Source organism: Branchiostoma lanceolatum, chromosome 5, assembly GCF_035083965.1.
Source record: "Branchiostoma lanceolatum isolate klBraLanc5 chromosome 5, klBraLanc5.hap2, whole genome shotgun sequence".
NCBI classification, from domain to species: domain Eukaryota; kingdom Metazoa; phylum Chordata; class Leptocardii; order Amphioxiformes; family Branchiostomatidae; genus Branchiostoma; species Branchiostoma lanceolatum.
In genome coordinates this window covers 2772679-2790713 of record NC_089726.1, presented here as the reverse complement: position 1 = coordinate 2790713, position 18035 = coordinate 2772679, and the positions used below count along the sequence as shown (strand labels likewise).

At 41.6% G+C, this 18035-nt stretch overlaps 1 protein-coding gene across 1 annotated transcript in view; it reads right to left on the bottom strand.

Annotated features, from left to right (window-relative positions):
* Positions 1 to 207: 207 nt before the first annotated feature.
* Positions 208 to 18035, bottom strand: part of LOC136434410 (gamma-aminobutyric acid receptor subunit beta-3-like) — a 77693-nt gene continuing 59865 nt past the window's right edge. The window contains exons 6-9 of the mRNA XM_066427199.1: positions 16293 to 16430; positions 5018 to 5170; positions 3072 to 3310; positions 208 to 1935 (exon numbers count right to left, since the gene is read on the bottom strand). Coding sequence (XP_066283296.1) covers positions 1459 to 1935; positions 3072 to 3310; positions 5018 to 5170; positions 16293 to 16430 — 1007 coding nt within the window. The 3' untranslated portion in view covers positions 208 to 1458. The remainder of the gene's footprint in view (positions 1936 to 3071; positions 3311 to 5017; positions 5171 to 16292; positions 16431 to 18035) is intronic.

Sequence of the window (18035 nt, the reverse complement as noted above, 5' to 3'; positions counted from 1 at the left end):
CTATTATTATCATTATTATCATTATCAAATAATTGTGTACGTTAGTGACCTTATTTGTATATATGCGTAGTTTTCAACATTGTAATTGTATGTGCTGTGTCAGACACCCAAAATCAGCCACGCTGCCTGGGTGGTCTTGTATTGCCGTTGCAATTTGAATAAAATAAAAATAAAAATAAAAATCTCATGATTCATGAGGATAATGACTAAATGTAATGAACGTTGTTGGCGAGGATCCTGCAACCACCTGCATGGCACGTTAATCTTTATTCAATGGCACATTCATCAAAAGAGAAAAAACAAACATGGTAATCTTAATCAATCAGTAGTCATTAACTATTTCTTCAGGGGATGTCGTTGTCTATAATTTTTCGTGAATCATTGTAATTACACAAATAAACACATCTGTCACAATTAAAGATTGCTAATTGCACACAGATATCATGGACTTTTGTAACTGTCAGTGTTGTGTACATAGACTATAACTTGTACTTGTTTGAGGGAAGTTAAGTTTCAAAGGCTTTATCTCATAATAATCTTCAACACGACTATTTTTTCAAAGGCACATAAACAACTAGGAGGCTTTACATAGTTGTAACAGACATGTTTTTTTTGTCTAGTGTGTGTCTGAGTTTACTTATATGTAACAATAGTCTTTTTAGTCTAGCGTAATAGTAGATATGTCATGCACTATATAATGGCACGAAATAACAGTTGTAGATTGTTTTATCGTTTCTTACGGTGGTAAAGTTATCTGATAATCAGTAATACTTAAGTAACTTATAAACTATCGCAATTTGACACTTGTATTGGAAACGTTTTGTCTCCATCTTTTTGAGCTGCCAAGGGCCTAGCAGGCAGCGAATATTTCCCCAAAGTGAAAATGATTTTGGCTAGATGCAAAAATAAGGTGGTAACTTTTCTGCCTCTATGAACTTAAGACACAGTAGTGTGAAGTGCCAGAACCGTTTTGACGTGGTCTTATCAAAATATATACAATATCAAACTAAAAAAGCAGCAGTAGCTGGCCATTGACGCCAAAGATGGTTCTAGAGAGAATAGCAGAATGTATCGTATGGTTATTTTTCCACCTAACTATTTCCTTTACAGAGACATACTTTCACCGTCTTCTTGTCTAATGATATGTATAAACTGTCGTCCTTGACTAATGTGAACAGTCTCCATCGTTTGTCTCAGAGGAACTTTGAAACATCGTTTTGTTTCAGTTGAGGAAACCGATGACGCCATCAGGACGCCTCTGACGTCTGCGGTTGACTGACATCTTGTTATTCCCGCTGACTGCCGAGATCGGGGCGGCATATTGCACTTGTGCACGTCGCACCTCGACTCTTCTGCCCCCGTCATAAAATCCTATTTCACGCTTCGTTTCCCGCATATTAAGAGTGGCAAAGTACGCGGTATGCTGCTGCGGAGTGCAGTTCTGGTTGGAGCCGCCTGCTATGTAAGGTACCCGATCCAGTACGCCACGTTGAGCAAAGCAAACGTGAGTGGGAACAGAACCCTGGAGTACTTATCTATAGTCGCCACGTCTTTTACTTTGATATTGAAACTTCTGTTGGTCACCACTCGCTTGGCTACATCAGATAACGTCGGCCTCTTTCGCAGGTTGGGTCTCTTACGGGCGGCAGGCGTCGGCCCGTTTTCAGTCTGTCCCAGGTCCTCCACCTGGTCTACGTTGGTGCTGTTATTATGCTGCGGTTCCGGAGGCGGCTGCCGGTCGACGTGGTTAGGATCTGCCGTCGTTCTCAGAACGATTCTTTTTAAGGTCTGGTTGCACTTCACCTGTCGAGGCGCAGGGGCCGGCTGGCTGTTGTTCTCCGTGCTCGGTCTTTGCTCGTCCTTCGGTGACTCTTTCACGGCCTGTTTCTTAGCCATCAGCGGGAAGCGCTTTGCTTTTGTGCCTTCTTCATTACCCTGCGTGCCAAGATAAAGAAAGATGGATGTGCGGTAAGCCAAAGAGCCACATGAATCAACCAGTAATCCATCTGGTCAATTAAAAAGTACTAGCGAGTCACGAATAGTACACCCTGCCATAAGATCTACCCTAACCAAAAGAGCGTCACACGATAAATCACATGTAAACTACCAGTCTTTCGCAGAGCGTAATTGACTGCTTCAATTTTAGCAAATTATGGCAGGCTGCCATCGTTCCCTGGCGGTGCGCTTTAGCGGCAAATAATGACACGAGGGTGTCTCATTGCTGACAACGGGACTATCATTCTCGCAAAAGATGTCTGTTAAATTAACGTCTTGCCCCTGGGATCCACTATAAACTTGAATAAGCGTGAACGATCGCTTGAGCAAATGCCTTTAAATGTCTGCAATGGCCCAATCTACCAAATGTACCGATGCTCAATACCATCTATCAAACATGTGCGCATCCCTGGGTGGAATATTTTTGTCGTTACATTTCTCCTTTTAGCATTAGTGGTATTAATATGGACTACAGGTAACTAAAAAATGTGTGATTTAGATAAGTGACAGCATATAAATAAATGAATATTATAATTCTTTTCAGCTGGAGTGAAACTAAATGGAACTAAGCATATTCCCTATTTCGTGGAATTTGTTATCGTTTGTAGCCAGACGCTTTTAAATGTTGAAAGTGACATAAGCACAAGGGATTAGACATCTATCAGTACTTACAGGTGTGCTCTGATATGACTTACGAGGCAAATATATCGGTAAGTTTAGATACTTACAACGTCATATAAATATGTTAAGAACACGTTTATGAAGGTTGGACATCCAGGTAAACAATATATAAAGACAATTCAAACTCTACAACCGGATAAAACCGGAGATTTACTTCCGGACGTTTCGAGTGACATCGAACACTCTTCTTCAGCGTCACTATAATGGATTGACAGAACCAGTCAATTGTAGTACTACTAACAAAAACGTTTTAACATGCCAAAAAGAACACTTTGCAGCCAACAGTTCAACAGTTCAAGAGAAGCATGGACTGAAACAGTAATGAAATGAAAAATCATGAGGAGTTCAGTGAATATTAACAGCATTGCCAGAACTACGCAAAAATGAATTTCTACCTCTTTCTTGCCGTCTTTTGCTGACTTCATTTTCTGCAGGAGCTTCCTAGTGCTCTTGGTCTCCCTTCTTGTCCGGGAGCTCGCCTCGAAGTTTACGGCTGCGTACTCGAGAAGAGCGGCAAAGGTGAATAGGAAGCACATCCCCAGGTAGACGTCGATGGCCTTGATGTAGGAGATTTTCGGGAGGGATGACTTGGCCCCCGTTATGACAGTGGTCATGGTGAGGACGGTGGTGATTCCTGCAGGCAGGGGATATCAAAGTAACGATGACCACAAGCAATCTACCATAAACCGCCAGCAACGTGCATGTTTACTACCCGAAGGGCGGCGAGTACTGCCCATGTACGACTAGGCATGGTCGCAAGTTCAGTAATTTGCCGGAAAGTAAGTACCAAAACCACTCAAAGTGAGGAGATTGGTAGTAAAGTATGGTTCCGTGATGAACTATCTCTGCTTGGGGACGAATTACGTCAGAGATCTTTGCCACCAATTCCAGGTATACTTGCATTTGTATCGTATGTCTTACACATATTCCATACCGTTACATGTCAAGCATAACATTTTACTACCAGTACTGATTTGGGAAACTCTATGCATCCTCATCTCATTCGCAATAATTCTGCATGCATAGTTAAACAGCGCCTCCTGTAAGTTACCACAGGTACTGCACAGGAGGAAACATGGAGGACAACTGCGTGATTCCGTTGTGCTATGGAATGTTAAAGGTCAAGTGATGGTATAAACAGGGCTGACTCTTCCAGGTGCACTTGTATTTTTATTTATATATTTCTTCCTAATATAAAGTAGTTTGCCACACCACAGCATAGCACATGCGCCAGGACTTATTCCAGAATCTGAACAAGCTGCTAGGTGTCCCAAACCTATATCACTTCTATATTACATCACAAGCTATCTGCCACTCAAAAATCAAGACCATAGCACGTCTAGGTCAAAAGATACAAAAACGGAAGTTCTGCTGCAGTACCAAGGTCACATACCAGGGGGCCCAAACTAGACCTTGTATTTCGGCTTTACAACACCCGCCCACATACTGAATAGCATCGTAATCCATCAAGTGGTTCTTGAGTTATGCTGACTATAGTAGTGCGGAAACACACACACGCACACATACACCCCTCAAAACTTTATCTCCATTTTTCATGGAGATAATTATACATCTTCATCTCACGAATCTGGAGAGAAGTGAGAAGGAGTTGCTACAGCATTGAGATGGTAACACAGCGCCATCTAGAGGATTGTATCATGATTGCACCATAAGCTGCTGACAAAAGTCCCTATCACTAGATGGCGCTGATAGACAAAGTTCTACAAGTCACGTCGTGTCCAGGTACATGTATCTGCCGTGCTGAGTACCTCACTGGACTGTGCCAAATGCCGAGAGTCATTTGCCAACTGCTGCCAATAGGCGTAAATTGTCTCCTGCGAATTTCTTGCAATCTGAAAATAAGGTTGCAATTTGCAAATGGCGCAAATGGTGAAAAACGGTGAACATCCTTTTATCAATGTAGATCATTTCATTTTTAATGAGTTTCTAATCACTTTACTTTGGTTTTCATTTCAGTGGCAGCAAAGCGATTCGCAATAAAGTTGTCTTGTATCAAAAGTGAGAAAGTGACATTTCCGGGCACAGTTTGTCTTGAATGGGATTTGCAGGAGAGAGAATTGGTACTCTCAGATGTTGGTGGGGAAGATCGCGACCGTTTTATCATATGCCCCGTTTATCGTCCGCTATCCCCATCAACCTCTGCCTCAGGTCGCAGGCTCAAAGGACAAGGGGAGGATCAGTTCTTTGATAAACGTGTAGCGGACGAAAAACGGGGCACATGATAAAACGGTCACGGTCTTCCCCACCAACCTCTGCTTGTAGAATACAAATTGGCACAAATTCGCCAAATTGGCGCAGTCCAGTGAGATCGTCCCTTTACCTAAGGCGATCCTGGCGGGCACGGACTCGTGGTTGATCCAGAAGGAGACCCAGGACACGATGACGAGGAGGATGGCGGGCAGGTAAGTTTGCAGGATGAAGTACAGGATGTTCCGGCACAGTAGAAAACTGAAGGACAGCCGCGCGTAAGTGCCTGTCGGGAAAACAGATAATCTTACATCAAGCAGCTTATTTCTTTACATTTACCTCCACGGAAAAAAGATGTGTTGTTTTTTCTTCTTCTCCAAGCTAATAAAGCCCCCCCCCCCCTCTCACTGGACCCGTGGGACGCTGGCGTCGTCGCTGTGGCCGATCGAATTGGCAAAGCACTCAGCGGAGTTCATCCACACACGACGAATCTTTGTGTGTTTTGTTGTCTTTTTTGCCATACATTACGAAGTCTAGGGTAACACAAATACAGTTTAGGACGCAGCGAAGCCACCAGCGTGCCGCGGGTCCAGTGGGAGGGGGTTAAGTATAATTGCCTTGACCAGACCTCCGTCACCATTGTTACGGGAGGTGTAGCAGTCACCCTTTTGCGTACATAATGCAGCAGCTGGCAGAACAGGGCTGGAGGATACCATATATATGTATTCTCCAAGCAGAGGTTTCGACCGAAAAGGGTAGTTTTTCCCGGGATTTTTTACGTTATTCAAAAATGTCACCACGTTTCGTCAGCAGGTGAGATTCCTGGTTGTGTAAAAAGAAAATCCAAATATCCCATGTTCTAAAAACCTGATGAAATTATTTTCGGATACATGTATTCTTGTTTTGCTCCTATTTGGAACATGTTCATGACGGTGCCGAATGTTTTGTTTGGTCCTTTAGGAGCGAATTTGTTTCCCATGTCCCTTATGTGCCTATAAATGCACAGCTTGTGTGAGTTTTGCGGACTGGCGCCAGGAGACGTCGCGATTCAGCACTTTGATCAGACCTTCCGTCGGGGGATTTAGACAAGAGTTAATAGAATTTACTCGATTGATTTTCAAGGACATGTCGACCGACAACCACGGAAGGCACGAGAATCCGAGTGCTGAGTCAGTGAATAATGACTCCATTCGTGTGAGGTGTTTTACTTATAGCAGAGCATTATCAATGAAATGTCGATTTTGGAAAAAGACCCACGAAAGATACGTACATTTTTTTTCAATTTTAAGTAGGATGCTTTGTTTAGATATATCAAGGGCTTTAATAAACAGAAAACGGCAACGAAATATTCTCAAAGTGCATTTATTGCAGGTATTTTCGTATGGAGTAGTCTACTAATGTGCAAATAAGCACCCTTGATGTAAGACCTATTCCTGGCACATCTTTCATGTCCCTACTGGAGGGATACATATCAACAACTCTTGCAGCTAAGGCACTCGAAATTCGCTGATGAAATGTTTTAGCACCACGGCAAACTTCATGGACACGAACTGGAACATTGCCAGTCACAACTGCCTGGGTGGCAGATCAGAGAGGTGGCACTGAGGGGTGGCTGTCGATGCACCGCGGTCCCCCGAGCAAGCGGTTTGTTATACTAACGGGAATATGTCAAAGGAAAGAAATAAATCCTACGGTTCCGGGCATTCAGCCATATTCCTATCAAGCCAAACACAGATTTCTCTTGCGCAGAAACTGAACGTCTGAGTTCAGTATCAAGCAGTTCGAGGAAGATCCGCTAGGAGCTAAAATGAACTATCATCGGTAAAACACCTTCGCATTGAATGGTTTGTTGGATGTATGCCTGTTTTACCAAAACAAAACACTTGTCTTGAAGCTTTCCATTTCGGACGAACCTCACCAATTCACACATGAACTTGCGTGTTTTCTCGCTCAAAGTGTATCGAGGTCAATGATGTTCAACGGGTAGCTTATTCTTGTGCATAATCATAAATTTGTCACCGAAAGTTACAGAACAATCATCAGTGCCATTGCTTGTGTGATTGTTAAGTTGGCAATAGGTCTGATGATGCAACATCAACTCCTCCTTGATGATCATGTTAAGAAACAGATAATGTGGAATGTGGTGAAAGAGAAACGCACGGCAACAGATTAGTATTCCAGAACCCAGATTAGTATTCCAGTTCAATAGATAACCAATGGTCCACAGCTGCCAAATTTGCTTCATGAAAAGGTGGTATAGGGCACGCTTCTGAAGAACTCCTCTCACTAGACCCGCTGCGTCCTAAACGGGATTTTGGTTACCCTTGACCTTATAATGGGAAAATCATGTAAAACGTACAAGTATGACCAAAAAGACAACAAAACACACAAGAGGTCAGAGGTCATCGGCGCAGCGAGACACCGTCCATTTCAGCTCCCTCAATCTTTTCGTTTAATCGCAAGTATTGCTTTCGTTTGAACTTATTTTCCTTTCTTTTCGTTGGCCCAAGCATACAGTTTTATATGCGACGTTATTATAGACAAACAAACCAAATTGAGTGAGAAATAGAGCAGTAAAATTAAGCTGTGAGGTGAAGCAGAGCGGAAGGTGTCTTCGGCCCAATTATCTTACACATATTCCTAGAACACTTGTCAGAAAACTAGCGAAGTATTATAGAACAACGGTATACTGTTGGCAAGTCCATAATATTACCACATTGTTTTGTTAGTTATTATGCAAGCTGAATTTGACACATGTTCTTATAGGGTTAGATAAATTCTTGGCACCAAACACACGTCAAGCTCACCTGTGTACGCGCTGTTATCTAATTAAGGCAATTATCTGATTAGAAACACCTGTTTACATGTAACACCCAATCAGGGTGCAGCCAATCAGTGTGTATTTCTGACTGATCGATAATCAGATTACTTACTATGAACCTGAACCAACTATTCTCGTTGTAATAGAGAAAATTGCCTGGAGTCCTCGGTAAACATGAAGTCATTAGATAAGTTGTTAGCTTTCGCACAGCTTTGGGCAGTCATTACAATAGCTGTACTGCCAAAATCTAGAAGCGCACAGCAATCAAGACAACAGCTGGGAGGAGTGAAGACTGGCACGTGGCAGATAGCACCACACCGACCATCCTCACTAGGACTATGTGGTATCTACACAATCAGCAACATCAATCTAAAGACGGATGGAAGCTCTCGTAGTGCTGATGACAACAACACTAGCGACACTGATCTGTCCTTCCTGATGGCATCATTTACCCTCTTGCTGGCTGGTGACATACATGTCAACCCCGGCCCCATTGATCTTAACCTGGCTCGAAAAGGACTACACGTGGGACATATCAACGTGAATAGTTTACGTAACAAAGTACACGAAATTGCACAAGTATTAATTGTCAACAACTTTCACGTACTCGCAGTATCCGAAACACACCTTGACAACAGCGTACATGATGGTGCGCTCGACGCTGGCGAGTACACCATCATAAGAAGAGACCGAGATAGTAATGGAGGAGGTGTAGCCATATACATCAAAAACACTATTCCCTTTAAGAGACGTCATGATTTAGAAATTCCAGATATCGAAATAATCTGGGCACAAATTTACCTCCCATACATAAAACCTATACTTATAGGGTGCCTCTACAGACCACCAAGTGCAAACACGAACTATCTACACAACATCATACAAACATTTGATACAGCTACGCATGATGGTAACGAAGTACTAATATTTGGAGACTTTAACATAAACTGGGCAAATTTGAGTTGCTCTCTCAGAGGTAGACTAGAATTGGAAGCGACGGCTTTGAACCTCAACCAAATGGTAAAACATGCGACGAGAATTGCCAAAACAGCTAACGGACCAGTAACCTCTTCATGCATAGATTTAATATTTTCTAATATGCCAGACAAAATCACAAACACATCTTCAATTCCACTAGGGTTTTCAGACCATAATCTCATATATACAACTAGGAAAACTAAAGTACCAAAAGGACAACCTACAGTGATTCTCAAGCGGTCCTACAAGAAATTTGACCAAGATCATTTCTTACATGATATTGAGTCCGCGCCATGGCACGAAGTGGAAAGCGAAAACAATGTAGAAGACGCCCTAACATGCTTTATGAACATTTTTACCGATATCATTGACAAGCACGCTCCGGTGCGTAAACGTTCAGTAAGGGCAGCGCCGGCCCAATGGGTTGACGGTGACCTTCGAGAACTTATGCACCAGAGAGATCAGGCGAAACGCAAAGCTCAGGCATCCAAAGAGACAGCCGACCACAAGGCTTATAGAAGACTGCGGAATATAGTGGTTCGAGAAAACAGAAAAAAGAAAAAGGCCTTCTACACACAACAGATTGACCTACATAGTAGGAATAATGACAGCAAGCGACTGTGGCAAACAGTAAATGGAATGCTGGGTAGAAACATCAGAAAGACACCAAACTTTATTGAATCAGATGGACAAATTTTAATGAAACCAGCTGAAATTGCGGAGTATTTCAACAATTATTTCACTGAGAAAGTCACAAGACTCACAAGAGGCGACGATCCTGACACAGACAAGGCAGTCGAACCAATTAAAGAACATATCATGGCTGAGAAGTATTGCTCTTTCAGTTTTCAACAAGTATCAGTAGAACAGGTGGAAGAACAGTTAAAATCACTACACCCTGGCAGAGCCACCGGGCACGATGATATAGACAATACCTTGCTGAGGCTGTGTGCTAACTACATTGCCAAACCACTTGGCCACATTTTTAACCGCTCCCTTGTGCAAGGAATTTTCCCCTCCCAATGGAAGAAAGCTAAAGTAATTCCATTAATAAAAGACAAATCCTCTCCACTCAATGGACCAAATAGTCGCCCAATAAGCTTATTACCTGCCATAAGTAAAGTCATGGAGAGAATATGTCAAAAGCAAATACAAACTTACATGGTATCAAATGATATTTTCTCCGGTAACCAGCATGCGTATAAGCGCTTCCACTCCACTTCTAGCGCGCTCACGCAAATGTCAGACTACTGGCTGGAAGAAATAGACAAGGGTAACTTAGTAGGAGCAGTTTTGTTAGATTTTAGCGCTGCTTTTGATGTTATCAATCATGAGATCTGTCTGGCCAAATTACAAAGTTATGGCTTTACACAATCTGCCATAAACTGGACAAGAAGCTACCTAGAAAACAGGAAACAGGCCGTGTTTGTAAATGGAAGCTACTCCTCATTCATTGAAACAAAATGTGGCGTACCCCAAGGCAGCTGCCTCGGTCCCCTTTTCTTCTGTATTTTTACAAACGATCTGCCAACGGTAACTACCCAAAGTGTGGTCGTGATGTATGCCGATGATTCCACCCCATCCACATCAGCTTCTGACATTACAGAATTACAAAATAAGCTGCAGACAGACTTATCTAAGATATGGAATTGGGTGAGGACAAACAAGTTAATCCTCAACATTGGCAAAACAAAATCAATCATCTTGGGTTCACCACATAGGCTAAAAAGGAAGCCGAAGCTACAACTTTCCATCGAAGGCAAAATCATTACACAGGTGGAACAGGCGGACTTACTAGGTGTCACTGTGGATCAGCAGCTCTCATGGGCTCTACAAGTAAACAAAACAAAGATGAAGATGGCAGGAGCTCTCGCTTCAATTAGGAAATATAAGGAATACTTCACTACCAACCTGTTGAAAACTGTGATACAGACCTTGGTCCTATCTCACCTATCTTACGGCTTAGTTCTCACGTCCTCATCGCCTCAGACCCACCTAGACAAACTGCAAGTTATCCAGAATAGAGCAGTATATATATGATAATATTATGTACATGTATGATATAATATGATAATAATGTTTCTGTTTATGTTAATTGAATGAGGATAATGATGAATTGATTGATTGACGTTATGAGTGATTTAATGTATTGTAAAATATGATAAGGTTAAGAACGTTAATGATTGATTTATGTTAGTTGTCTGATCAACATTATCTGTATAATTTGTTGTTATGTATTTTATTCGATTGTGTGTAGAGGACTCCAGGAAGAATAGTTCAATGTAACTAATGGAGATTCCTAATAAACAAACAAACAAACAAACAAAGCCTATTCGTTTTTTGTCCATGAAATTCATGCCGCGGTTCCAGCGAGAGGGGGGCTTTAAAAGCTTGGGGGCCACTTTCACTGATGTCTCTGACCACACTGCCCGGGAGCCGGTTCCTGGTACGAAGACACACTACGTGTCAACAATAATGTCGCCACTGGCTGATCGGAGCCGCTCCTTGTGATGGTAGTCTGGGGACATAACATCAGGTCACTAATGCAGTAAGTCACCCATGACATTGAAGAATGGGGTGGTGGGATAGAGACATTTGTCTGGTCCAAGATGATACTTCTGGGATCAGGTTTCAGTCAAAGACTCTGATGGTGATACCTAGCTGATAGTGCTACTGTAATGCCAGCCGCTATTATTTTCCCTCAACAGAAATCTATGGACACATTTTTAAGATCGGTTGTTGTATGTTGAAACATGCAACTAAAATATGCTAGGATGCAAATACAGCTCAAGAAGGATATCCTCAATACTATCGTCTGATCTTGGATAGGTTCTGCTTGTTCCTTATGAATATTTTAAACACATCCGGAAGTGTGTCCGAAGGATAAGACCGAAATTACGCAATAAACAGCGTGGGTACACAGTTGCATAATAGACGGGTCTGGGCTAATTTCAAAACTACCAACTATCCGTCCAAATGTTTCCTGTTCCAAACGAAGCTCCTAAATGATCTTAGCTGCCTATTGTCGATATAAATTGCATTATGACTTCTTCCTTGAAACTGTGAGGCAGGACGCTTATCTTGCTACCAACAGCCGAGGGATCCGGTGTACCTTAGTAAGTGTATCTATTTTTGGACTGTCGTATGAGGAAGCTTTTGTGTCTTAAGACTACCAGAGGCAATGACGATATAAATTACGCCCAGCAGCGGTTACTCTGCAAATAGCAATGCCATAAATCACAGACACTTGCATTGTAGGACGATTAGGGAGTTCAAATACTCGCGCGTCCATACTTTTTACCTTCAGGGTATTGAAGGAGAGTTGAAGTTTGCGGAACAGAGATGTTATCATGTTGCTGCCTGCTCTTGGTAAAGTTAAGTTTTAATTGCTTTATACACTTGTTTTATCAACTTGTGCTGATAATTATTTGCTACTTATTGTTACAATGGAATACTTTATTTCAATTGAACACAAGGATGATAAACAACATGAAATGTAAACTCATTTTCGGCCCGTGATTTTCAAATAAGATTCCAAAAGTTCCTCCGTATCTTGTGTTTGCCATGTCCATATCTTTTACTCACCCGAGTCGTCATGCGTCATACTTTGATGAATTACTATATCGCTGTCAGCGTCTTGCGTGCGGTATTTTCCCTTGGATTTAAACGCCATTACCGAACTTATCAAACTCAGGTTTCTGCGATACATCTTCCACAGGCACCCAAGGCTGTGCCTACAGTCTTTCATGATATTTTGGTGATTATTGAAATGAACGACGAATAAATCCGCACGCGGCCGGGGGCTATTTTGTGCCTGCTTGGTGCGCAGAGATAACATACAGAAACGCACTTTGGAACTTCTTCTTTCTTGCGCTATAATCTGAACATTTGTCTAATACCTACGCTCCTATTATCACGCTCATCAATATTTTTTCTCAGGTACATATTAACTTTACTTTTGTTCTCTGTAGACTTGTCGACAGACTATCTACAATCTAAATACGATTATAGGGGAAGAAAAAAGCAACACTTACATATTCGTTCGTTTATACTTAGCCCTACATAAATAAAAAAAACTTGTATGAGGCTGATGCAGATCCCGTTACATTTTAGACTATACATGGGTGACGAATGCGTAGTGCGGCATGAATGCTGAGGCAGGCGTTAACAACAAGTCTTTGCAGCCCCAACCTGCCTTCGTCTCTACAATACATCATGTCAAATTGCAGGGTACAAGTTATACACTTTCAAAGGCGTTTATCACACACACAAAAAACAGGTGAAGCTCCTATAGTACAGAGACCTCGGCAACCGAGTTGGAAGTTTCGTATATTTATGATGGATGATTCTGTCCTCTGCGTGGCGGAGACGTATCTTTATCACCACAACAGCACTCGTTACTGACACAACTTTATTAATCCTGAGTAGCTACAGAGGTTTGCCCCGGGCGTGGGATGATGGATGCTGGTACCTAACAGCTCATAGATAATAAAGCGAATTTATGTCATAATCCTAAAAGCTGCGATTTTTGAGCGCACCGTATGCCACTTCTATCCCCGGAGAGGCTGGGACTTATCTGGGAGTTTGTCGGCGTTCAAAATCATAACGTAGTAAGCCTCTGCGCTAGATGTGCAAATTAGGAATTGAAAGCAACAAAAACTTTTAAACCCTTTATATTCCCATAAGAAGTCAGTTTCTTGTAAATTCCACGAAGAAGTTTTAACGTCCAAGTCATAAGGTAACAAAACAGTTGCGCTAGTTTTGCCAATTATTGAAGTAACTAAAACTTTTGAATCCTTTTATATTCCCCTCAAGAAGTTAGTTTCCAAAGTGGTTGTATCCTCTATAGATAAGTTGTCGGTGTTCAGAATCATAACGTAACCTTTGCGCTATTTGTGTCAATTATTGAAGAAACAAACACCTTTAAATCAGTTTATGTATCGCAAAGAAGTTCGTTTCTTTTACACTTTGACTTGTTATTGCTGTATTTCATCATGTTCATGCCAAGCATCCCCGCGAGGCACTTACAAAGCACAGTTGGTGCAGGGGTGTAGGCTTTAAAGTGACAGACCATCTCTATACGATTAAGATGTTAGAGACAGCAACGTCTGTAGAGAACACAAATAGACCGAAGGGCCAATTCTGTGAACATGTTGATATAAGTTCACGGGTAACAAAGACACTGATCTTTACATGGAATGCTCGTTGGGACCAATCAGTAGGAAAGTTTGACCTAATGTTCATTGCAGGGGGCATTGTGTAAACTCTTGATGGCTCAAGTGTTTATTGATTAACCCAACTGTTCATCCAAGGATTCCCTGGCGTACTATTACTTCTCCCAGATCTGATTTTGCAGCCACTTTGTTCGTAATTGTTAAGTGCCATTTGAGCGCTTTACAGAGCACTTCTGAATGGCATCGGTGAAGAACGCGTCCCAATACAATAGAAAACATGCTACTTTTCGTAACCTGAAGGTGATCACGCAACCGAAGGGAAGAGGATACGAAACAACCGAAAAATATTCGACCTTTTCAATACGTAGTCTTGTGTAGATACTAGATAGATGAAATCCCGGTTGTATTCTTGAGATGGTTGGTACCTATTACATCTTACAAGAGCAAAGAGCAAAATTGTATACCTAAAAGCTGGACGATGTAAAGGCTTAAGAAACAGCCTTTAGAGGCCCGACAACAATTACACATGGCGCGAGCATTGTTTTTTTTAGAACTAAGATGAGAAGTCAGAAAACGGACGTTCACTAATAATAACGACTTATCCAGATGCATGGTTTCATGATAGTAGTGCCGTAATAAGCTCCATGAAAAATAGAGATATTGTTTTATATATAGTAAGTTTATTGATTCGATCATTCATACATCGCTGAAGTACATGGCAGCGTCCTCAGAAAAGGATGCTGAATTGCGTACATTAGGCGTATTACATTTAACAAATCTAACTTAAATTCAAACAACTAGTACCATTCAAAATCTAGAAACAAGAAAAAGATAACGTATTGTACGAGGAATTAGAAACCAAATACAGAACTTCTTGACTGAACAAATAATAAAAGAAGAAACAATGTCTAACATCAAACTGTAAACTAAATGAATAAACGTCGGGAGATTTTATCAGGTGTATGTATTCAATAGATGAGTAAAGTATGGAATGGGACTGTTTTTATAGCGATTTGTTTTTGCCAAAGGGATACAAAGTTGGTGGGCGCCTTTTAGATTTCTAGCGTGGATGTCAGATCGGGTTGGGGGTAACCAACTCCTGAAGGTAGGATTTCGAAGTAAGGATTTGGCAAACCGAAGGCTAAGGTTTTTCCTCCTGTTTTCCAAGGAGGGGAGACATAAAAGTGTTAGGGCTTCGTTATAACATATATATTGGGGGCCGAGGATAATTCTCAGGGCTTGTTTTTGTATTCTCTCGACCTTCATGGATTGTTGTGCAGTGATACTAGGGCTCCAGACTGGTGCGGCGTATTCTAAAGTGGGCCGAATGTACCCTTGGTAAAATTCGAGGAGATCTTGTATGGGTAGTCCAAAACGTTTTAATTTCTTTAGCCCAAAAAGTCGTGAGCTTGCCTTTTGTGTTCTGATGTCAACATGTTTTCCCCAACTTAGGTCATGAGAGAACCATAGGCCAAGTATGCGTGCTGTTTCAGTGTATTCCAGGGACGTATTATTAAGTGAAATTTCGGGGGTAGGGGGCAGTCTCTCATAAACGAAATCATCAATAACTTGCATTTTTCACCGTGAAGTATCATGTCATTTTTTGAGGCCCAGCTATTCAATTTATCGAGGGATGTTTGTATAAGACTGGGTTGATAAAACATTCTACTTTCACAAACTGATAAATCATCGACAAATTTATAACGGTCTAAAACGTCTTCACTGAGGGCATCATTTATATAAATCAAAAAAAGGATGGGGCCTAATTTTGTCCCCTGGGGGACGCCGCAAGAAATATCTTTCCAACTTGAGGTTATACCATTGTAGCGGACGCACTGTAAACGGTTGCTAAGAAAATTGCAGAGCCATGGCAAAATTGAAGTGCGCACGCCGTATTGTAGCATTTTATTTATTAGAGTGGGTGTGCATGTGTGTGTGTCTGTGTTTCCGGACATTTGCAGTTAGTATATCTCAAGAACCTCTTGGTGTATTGTACATTTGGTAAAAAGGCATTGGGAAGACGAAGGTCAAGGTCGTTTTTGCGCCACCTGGTGTGTGACCATGGTACTGCATAAAAACTTCCGGTTTTGTGTTTTTTCTTCAATTTGTGGCGTCAAACACCGCACCGAAGTTTTGCAAGTTAACCCTGCTAAGCATTTCTAAAGATTCGTTCTTTCCTGGCGACTTCACCAGATATAACAATAATAACTTAATTGTACAACAATTGTACAAGGTACAAAGTATAACATTCACTGGTACATAGATAACATTCTATTAGGCTAACCAATCTATCTAATACAATATTATGTGGTAGTCTATCTTATACAATATTGTGAAGTAGTCTATCTTATACAATATGGTGTAGTAGTATGGGATTACAATGGGATGTGGTGTCTTAAGACTATTCGCTACATCTTATGAGGAGATCAGCTCACCCGTTTCGTAGACCTCTTTTGTGAGCACCGTGTCGTAGCTGACCAGGGTAAACTGTGACAGCTCCAGGTTCAGCAGCCCTTGTACCGACGCACTCCCGTTCTTCCAATCGTACGTCACCTCATTCGTGGTGTAGCCATCTGCAATGCATTAATGGAACAGTTCTAATTATCATAGATTTGCATTCCTTTGGTCTACGCTCTCGACAACGATTAAAATGTATGAATGTCAAAATTACGGTAGAGATAGCAAAATGGAATATAAATGCACATATTTTTATACCACATTATTTGCCTGAAGCACATTTCTTGACAATCCCAGTCTTGCCCACCAGAAAGGTATTTTGTTACACGTTACAGTAAGCTTATTCCTTTACGATATCACAAGGCAAATGGCACTTCATTATAACACTCTGTGCCTGGATCACGTTCTGTAACATCGCAAAATGTACTGTATCACCAGAAAAAAAATTTGTTTACATGTACAAATAGGATATGGTTACATGATGTATCAAGAAATATGTCACAGACACATTTTATGATGTGTGCTTTAACATTCGGTCGCTTCCTTAACTGCATCTTTATGGTAAGAACACTTAAAGGCGTGACTTCAACTAAGTGTTGAGTGTGTAGGAGCAAGGATGGAGGCAACTTTGTTTCGAAAATATCAAGCATGAGTTAATGAGAGTCGGTCGTAAACTTTTGGTAATATAGACTTGGAATGTCACGCTATTGGGGTGTGTTTTTAATTCACACAAAAACGCATACCTTGTGGTCAACCATTTGTGAGTTTTCCGTCATTCGGTGATGTGCAGAATGCAAAAATATGAAAAAGAATTTTCTGTCAATCATTTTATTTTCCAGCAATTTGGTGATGTGCAGAATGCGAAAAAAACGCGTAGTATTTTGTCAATCATTTCAGTTTCCCGCCACCTCGTGGAACACGGAATTCTGAAGCTGTCGTCAAATCAGAAACTAGGATCTTATCTCCGTCAATCATTCTCATTTTCTGCCACATAATGACCAGATCACCAAAACCACTTGGAGAACCTCTCAGACAGTACAGGTACAGATTGTACAAGACATTCCAAAGTCAAACACAGGCTTGTGTCATACAACATGTTTGTACATATATGGTCAACTTTGATTGGACAGAACAGGCAAAACAGCAGGTCATAACATAGACTCTGCCTTTCGCGCCAGTATTCATTTAGTCCAATTGAGAACAAGGATCCCGTTGTCAATCAACCCAGTTTCCCGCCACAGTGCGTCGTGTTGAAACCTGATACTTTGGTCCAGTCGGGGACTAGATATTTGCTGTCGTACCCGCCAAACATATATATAGCTCTTGTGTTACGACATAGCGACGCTAATCAGAATAGAAAAAACGGTGCAGTCACATTTACAATTTAGCCAGCTGTCAGTTCGTGGTAGAAATGTATGCATTGCACTTTTTGCATCACGATGGCATGATTAAAGGTTGCTTTCTGCTGAGTAGACAACACTGGGCGGATGCATCGCCATTGCAGCCGGCCACACGCCTCGGCCCGGTCTGTCGACCATCACCCAGTTCAGTAATTGATTATCGTCGCCCTCTATCTGTGTCCACGTGTCTCGGTAGGCATGGCACGCATGCTAATTAGCTTGTCTTCTGTCTTCCCGACCGCCTCTGTCCACAGCGTGTGGCATAGCGAGCATTGCATCTGTGGTTACAGGTCGCTTTGCTACATGACACACGTTGTTTCG